Source organism: Talpa occidentalis, unplaced genomic scaffold, assembly GCF_014898055.3.
Source record: "Talpa occidentalis isolate TD23 unplaced genomic scaffold, MPIMG_talOcc4v2.1 talOcc4.7, whole genome shotgun sequence".
NCBI classification, from domain to species: Eukaryota; Metazoa; Chordata; class Mammalia; order Eulipotyphla; family Talpidae; genus Talpa; species Talpa occidentalis.
The window spans coordinates 65,020,473-65,028,364 of NW_023605083.1; the positions used below are offsets into that span (position 1 = coordinate 65,020,473).

At 49.0% G+C, this 7,892-nt stretch overlaps 1 protein-coding gene across 1 annotated transcript; it reads left to right on the forward strand.

Moving 5' to 3' along the window:
* Positions 1-4,260: 4,260 nt before the first annotated feature.
* Positions 4,261-7,376, forward strand: LOC119232283 (alpha-1-acid glycoprotein-like). The gene is made up of 6 exons (XM_037494258.2): positions 4,261-4,374; positions 4,706-4,848; positions 5,050-5,120; positions 5,830-5,937; positions 6,084-6,187; positions 7,199-7,376. The coding sequence occupies exons 1-6, from the start codon at positions 4,261-4,263 to the stop codon at positions 7,271-7,273; spliced, it is 615 nt and encodes a 204-aa protein (XP_037350155.1). The 3' UTR covers positions 7,274-7,376.
* The last annotated feature ends 516 nt before the right edge of the window (positions 7,377-7,892 follow it).

The window sequence follows — 7,892 nt, forward strand, 5'->3', positions numbered from 1 at the left end:
TGATTTGTTTAGAGGGGAAAAAAAAATTATATTATTATTTTTTAAAGATTTATATATTTATGCATACAAGAGCTGGGGGATAGGCCAGAGGTGTGGGGGGTGAGAGGATTCACCAGAGACCAAGTGGGGAACAGAACAGGCAGATTGACGAAAGTACACTGCTGAGGGGAGCAGCGGGAGAGTCAGGAGAGGTCTGCTGTACCATGTGGGTAGCTCCCTGGCTGGCCTGGGATCGAACTTGTGTTGCAGTGGCTGCGGACAGTTTCATAGGTTGTGTCTTAATGCCTTGCGCCACCAGGGAGGCCCCAAGAAAAAGTTTATTAAGTAGAAAGGGAACAGAACTAAAGTGGACTCCCAGGCTGGTGGAACCAGGCTAGGGAGGGGCAAGGGAGCCCAGTGGAGTCATGTCTCAGGGAATGTAGACCTTCTTTCCCTAATTATTCTAAAGCTTCACCAGTCTCTTTGTGATTGGTTAGTTCTCAGCAGTCTCACTCACTGCCCTAATGTCGCTGTGCCCAGAATGAAGTCTGTGTCCCAGCCCTTATCTTAGCATACATTTCTTTCTCATCCTTGTTCTAGAATGTCCAGTTGCCCCTAGTCCTGGGGTGTTTGATTAGTTTCCTTTGGAATTTGTTGCCCTTATCTGTGGAGCCTCCTTCCTCCTCTGAGGCTTTTCCTGTTCCATTCTGACCCTAAGGGCTCTGCGCTTGCCCTATGACTCATTACTACACAAAAAGACAAGTAGAGATCAAAAGGATTTTAGTAGCTGTGCGTGGGCAAACAAGAACAGAGATCAAGGCCTCCCGGGTGGCGCAAGTGGTTAAGATGCAGCACTATGAAACTATCTGCAGCCTCCACAGTACGAGTTTGATCCCCTGTCAAGGAGCTACCCTCTTGGTTCAGCAGAGCTCTCCTGTATTTCAGTCAATCTGCCTGTTCTGTTCCCCACTCTGTCTTTAGTGAATCCTCTCACCCCCCACACCTCTGGTCTGTACCCCAGTTCTTGTATGCATAAATAAATAACTCTTAAAAGAAAGGACTGGAGATCAAACATATTTCTTTTTCTTTTTTTTAAAGACATAATAACAAGTTTATTGTCAGATAACAACAGGACAGCTCTCTGGACACAGAGAGGTCCCAAATATATTTCTAATCACACTACATACCGTGAGGGTCACTTCTGGAGGCCTGCAGGTTAGGCCAGAGCTAGAGGCTCTGGACAAAAGAAGTTGAGTCCTGCTCTGGGTTGGCCCTAGACCCACTCAGGCTCCCCTAGCATCTCTACCCACGAGCAAATGGAGGCCCACAGACCAGGGCTCAATACCCAGGGGGTGGCCATCAAAAGCACTTAAATAAGGCCGACTTGAACATTTTTAGTTCTGGAGATTTATTTAATGAATTCAAGCTTGTTTAAATATTTCATAAATGGAAAACCCTTCCTAATGTGAGCAGTCAAGCTCTAGCTGCCAAGGTCAAGAGTCAAGACTGTCTACCGATCTGTCTTCCATCTACCTCCCTACACATTAGAGTGCTCAGAATGACTAAGTGGCCAAAATGTTCCTCAGCGATCATGTGTAATGCGGGCAAACACTGCCTATGTCTAACTGGGGAGCCCTCCCCAATCTTGTGTTGTAAGAAAGTGGACTTTTGGTATGATTGTGAAACAAGGTTAATATCGCAAGAGTTTGTTTTCTCTGTTGAGAGAGAAGGATGAGACATTAGTCTTTCCTCTTACCTCTAAATCTCCCCAAATCCTCCCTGACCTCTAAAACAGTGTCCACCTCCTGTATCAGCGGTAGGGAACCCACAGAGCCCCAGGACACTTGATACAGTGGTTTGTTTTTTCAGGGGTAAAGTGGACGATGTGACACGTGGTTCTCTAGGGGTCTGAATGGTGTTGGCAGTGAGAAAGCATGTTTAAGGTTTTGGGTCACTTAGCACCAGATCCCAAGTGGCAGAAGTGCTTATGTGTTATTTAATAAACTGTGTGTGTGTGTTGTTGGGGTAAAGGGAACTATCCCTACTCAAACTCTGGGCTCTGAGCACAATCCCCATTTTACACAGCACAATGGTGGCGCTGTCACCACGCAACCCTCAGCCTCTCCTTGCATACACAGTGCCTTGGATCTACCTCTACCCCCGATCAGGTTGCACCAGGAGCACGCAAGGGCTTCCATCTGTCTCTCAAATCCATGCTCCTATTTCTACCTGCTCTTATCCTCTCTGTAGACATGGAGCCAAGCAGACGCTTCCCCTCCTACCCTCTTTAAACTTCCCCATTTCTCCTCATACACCCAGAGTCCACTGCCAACTCTTCAGCCTGGCACACATGCTCTGCAGGCTTGAATTCCACCAACCTCTAAGCCTCAATCTGGGTTGCTCCAGTCACCCCAGACACCAGCACACACTCCAGCTACAGACCTTCCAGGTCCTTCCTGCACCTCTCGCTCAATTGCAATCTTTCCTCTAAAAAAGCCCTGATCATTTCTTCAAGTATCAAGTTAGAGGAACACGAATCCAAAAACTAATGCAGCTTGCAAAAATAATGAAAAAAATGAGGGAAATCTAGTGTTGATAAGGATGTGTAGAGACTTATTTGAACACTGGCAAATTTGTGAAACCTCAAAAATCATTATCATTGATTTGTCAAGTTCTGTTTTGTGTGTTTTGGAAAGAGATTTTTTTTTAAAAATCATATCCATTGAGGCATAAAATAAAATGTGCACATCTGAAGTTTACAGTTCATTGAATCTTCACCAATGGACATACAGGTGTGAATGCCATCACAAAGAAAATATAGAACATTGCCGTCTACTGCAGAAAGTTCCTTTGTACCTTTTGCAGTCAAATTGCTCTCCTCGCCCTAGGCAACCTCTGACATGATTTCTACATTATGGATGAATTTGGACTATTCTATTGCTTCATGTAAATGGACGCATATAGTATGAGCAGACTGACTTCTGCTCAGCATGTTTTTAATTTATTTATTCATGTTATTACCTGCATCTGTCATTCATTCCGTATCATTTCTCAGTAATATTCCATTGAATGCAATACCACCACATGCTTTCCCCTTTTCTATTGGTGGATGGATATTTGAATGGTTTCTAGGTTTCTGCTATTTTGAAAAACGCTCAAGTCTTATGTTAGACATATACTTTTCTTTCTCTTCACAATTTTCACAAGCAATGTGGTAACTCTCTGGCATGAGACTTCAAATGGGGGCTATCACAGTATAAAACGCTGAAGACAACTGCATCTCAATAAAGCTGGAAAAGTGAAATAAAAAGCTATAGAGGAAAGAATTAAGAAGGGTAGAATTTTGGACATGAATGAGAGGCTACAAATCCATTAAAATGATAACTAGCAACTAGGCTGAACCGTGAGAAATTATTCAAAACATGATGCAATAAATAAGACTACACAATGGTCAGCATGCCATGAAAATGTGTTCTGAAAGCATTTATTTGGATGCATAAAGATTTGACCCTCCCCCTGTGCTGTAGAAATACAAACGGGCAGTGGAATTAGTGATTCTAAGTAGTTACTGAATACCACCATGTGCCGGACACTGTTCCAGGATTGGAAGAAGACAGACAAGCTCCCCACTCACATGCTGGGGGTGGCGATGCAAGGTTTTAATGTCCTGTTTAGATGTAGGGAGATGGTTCCAGTGATAACATTTACTAGACATAGACATTCAACTGAGATGCTCTCCTCTTTCGGAAATGTCCCTTCCTGCAGGGGTAGCTGAGACCCCGCTGAACTTTGGCTCTTCCATGGTTGTTGCACACTAAGTTGGAGTAGAATCCATATTTGCCCTCACCCTCCCAACTCTCCCCTACCCCACACCCCACATGATACCACACTGGCCTGGGAACTAAGGTGACTTCAACTTTTGATTGGTGGCTCGACCTGCTCAGGTGTGGGTACTTTGGAACAGGAAGTGGATGAAAACCTGCACAATTGCTTCGCAGCGCCTGGATTGAAATCCAGACATGTTAATTGAAACCCTCCAGTCCACGCCCACCTTGGCTCTGAAAAGACAGACCTTTGTGCCCTAGACACCTCTCCGGGTCAGGGGTCCAAATTACACTTGGAATGTGGATTTTGGGGGAAGGAGAAAAGGTTTTTACAAGGTATTTTCCAAACTCTCCCTGGAATGTGTTCCAGTCAGGTTCCCGCCCACAGCTTTGTAAAAAAGTCCCTGCACCCTCCAGCCGCCAGTGCTGCCTAGCTGCAGGTGTCTCTCATATCAGCATGGCGCTGCCCTGGGCCCTCGCCGTCCTGAGCCTCCTTCCTCTGCTGAGTGCCCAGAGCCCAGAATGTGCCAACTTCACGGCGAAGCCCATCACCAATGTCACTTTGGACTGGGTGAGTGCCTGCGCACCATTTGGTGATGGTCCGTGCCCTCTCCTGGGTCCTGGGGTGCAGTTCTGATCCACCAGGTAGAAGTTAGAGGCAATTCATGACCCCCAAAGTCAGTGCCCCATTGCAATTTCTTAGTAGGGAACACTGAGCTAAGCACAGAGGGGTCAACCGGGCTGGGTGGGTGGTGTTGCATGGAGCGAGCTCTTGCATAGTCCCTCCGCACCTGGAGCCCTGTCTTCCTGTTTGGAAAACGGAGGGACATCAGCCCAAGATTCGCCGCAGCTGAGCATCCAGGACTCAGCTCCAGCCTCCATCCCCCCTGGCTTCTCCCCAGCTCTCTGGCAAGTGGTTCTATATCGCTTCGATCTTACGACACCCTGAGTTCAATCAGTCCCTTAAAAGTATCGACTCGTACTTCTTCTACTTTGCCCCCAACAAGACGGAGGACAAGATATATTTCAGAGCGTACCAGACTGTGTAAGACTCCCACACTCCCCGCTTCCTGTCCCTGTTGCTGGATTGTGTGGATCCTCCCTCTTCCTGGTCTCGGCCTCCACGTCCATGGCAGGGGGAGGGATGACTGTTATGGCCACCTGACTCTTGCCCGAATAACTGATGGGTAATGGTCGACTTCTCCCTGACTGTCTTACTGCTTTTCTCCCCGGCTGTCTGGTCTAGTGGGGACCGCTGCATTTACATCAGTACTCACTTTTTGGTCCACCGGAAGAATGGGACAATGGTCACCAAAGGTAAGGGTCAGGGGGAGGGGAGGGTTGGTTAGAGGGAGGGTGGACCAGTGTAAAGGAGGGGAGCAAGGACACAGGACAGGGCTTCAGGCACAGAGAACACAGGACAGACGCCCATGCTGCACACAGCTGTCAGTAATAATTGCACATTTTGAACTCTCGCTGTGTGCCAGGCGCTGCTGAAATGCTTCACAGCAATGAACCCACTGAATTCTCACCTGCAGCCCTAGGAGAACATTACAGTGATCCGACGAGGAATTGGGGAAACAGAGACCTCAAGTGGTTTCCCCTGTGCCACACACCTGCAATTAGGGCCAGACTCAAATCCAGGGCTGACTCCAGACCTGCCTGTCTCTCAACTGCTTTCCCCTTTGGGAGCTAAGGGTGGTGACTTCACCGAGCCCCACTGTCACCACCAGAGGGCACCCAGTGGGAGCACAGGAATGCTGACTCCACTGGCAGGCCTCAGGCTCCTGCTGGGCCTCACCTCCTCTGTAGATGGCAGAGGGCCCTGACAACTGGTCTCCCTGGGAGGATCCATACTACTCAAAAGGGTCAGGACAGGCCTGGCATGCTGTAGGAGCTGGGCCATCTTGTCCTGGTCTTCAACGATGGGGTCTGTGTCAACCTGGACACCCCCAGTGTCCTGGCCTGTGACAAATGAACCACACTGACCCCTGGCCCGATCTCACCCAGAGGTTTTCTCCTCCAGAAAATGACACAGAAGTTCATGCCCACCTACTACTCAGCAAGAACCCCAGGACCTTCATGTTATCCTTCTTTCCAGAGGACAAGCAGAAAATGGGAATTGCCATCTATTGTACGTACCCCAAGATCTCATCGCACCCTGGCCTTGCACCATTAATCTTCCCCTCCTGGGGTTTGGCCCCCAAAACCCCACTCCTCCCTGGTACCCCCTCCCCAGTATCCCTGCAACCTCAGCCAGCCCCTTGCTCCTTCCTGCAGCTGACAAGCCCCAGTTGAGTGAGGAGCAGCTGAATGAGTTCCATGAAGTCATGGAGTGCTTGGGCATGCACAAGTCGGAGATGATACTCACTGATGAGAAAAAGGTGAGTGCAAGGAGCGCTGACAGTGCTGCCCTGGACATCCCCAGAGGCCCAGAGAGGAAAGCTGGCCACCAGGGCTGCACAGCAAGACCAATGTCCTGCTCTGAAGCAGCCTCCTTGCTGCAGGGAGAGCTGAGATTCGCAGAGGCCACGGGGGGGCCTCTCCAGGAGGGAGAAGGCAGTGGGAATCAGGAAAAATGCTGGATGAGGTGGGGAATGTTGAGAGGCCACCAAGAGGCGGCAGCACAGCCAAGGAGCTGCAGTGGGAATTTGGGGAAGAGACTCACACAGGGAATTCTCACTGATGACTGCTGCCACCCCCAGGTTTCTCATACTCCTACCAAGAGAATGGATACTGGGGGTTTTCAAACTGCAGCAAATCCAGGTCACCATCCCAACTGTGTAACCGTCTCCTTAACACTTTCTTTAAACCTGCGGAAGGATTTCCTTGCTGCTATTTGATGCAATACTCTGAAATCACAGCGATGATAAGCAGTTTCCGCTTACATGAAAGTACTTCATGATTATGAAAATGAGAAGAGCTTCCTCAGCTTTGCCCCTAAGGTCATCTCCCTTGACTGCCGTGGCACCCCTCATCTCCTTGCTCCCAGGAACCCTTGGAAAGGCTTATGAACCCAGGCCCTGGAGTTGGTCGCCTGGCCTGCAGCCTGCCCCTCCACCTACTGGCTGGGAGCCTAGGACAGGCCACGTGGCTGCCCCAACCCTCAGTTGCACCATCTGCAAAATGGGGACGTTGTGAGGGATTCAGGAGACAGGGCGAAATGCTTGGCAGTTACATGCTCAGGAAGTGCCAGCCTTTCTCCCCCATTGTGGAGGTGAAGAAGCTGATGCTCAGAGAGGGAAAGCGACTCACTCCAGGTCACACTGCAAGGAAGCAGCCAATCCTGGGCTGCCATCCTGGATGGCCAGTGCCACTGTGCTGCGGTGAGTCCACTCCTGCCAGCAGACCCTCGCCTCCCACCTATGGTGTTTCCTTCTCCCACTACCTTCTAGGATCAGTGTGGGCCGCTGGAGAAGCAGCACGAGGAAGAGAGGAAGAAGGAGCAGGAGGGGGCCAAAGAAGAGTGAGCACTGGGTTAGAACATCAGGGAATTTGGGGGTCATTTCCAGCTCTTTCCCCACTCTTTGAACCTCGGTTCCTTCCCTCAGATGTATCAACAAAGTCTACTTTTTTCAAAGGCAGGTGGTCATTTGCTCATTCACTTATTCATTCATGATGAAGCAGCCCCCAGCTGAGCCTTTTCCGGTCATGGGATGAGACCCTTCCCCTGGCTGGGATGGAAGAGCCCCTTGTAATGCCCAGCACATGGGGGGGCTGGATGATACACTTGTGCTGTGGGAGCCCAGCTGGTCAAGGTTCCTTCTGCGGTGGGGAAATCTTAGAAGGCTTCCTGGAAGGGGCATCTAAATCGGTCTCCTAAGATTAGTGATGCTGGTGTGCATTGTTAGTTTAGCCCTTGAACCAACACAGGTTCTTTTGCCACAAATCTGGGAAAAAGATTTGCAGACAATTTAGATAAGCAGAGAAACAAACTTTAAGAAAGTAAATTTATTTAAAACTGAAAGCAAGGACTCCCAGGTACACTGTGCTTGTGAGGGGCAAAAAACCTTTTGTTGGCCTGTGTCTAGGGGTATTCAAACCTTTTCTCTATTCTGACACCTCAGCATCCTACTTTGTGATTGACTC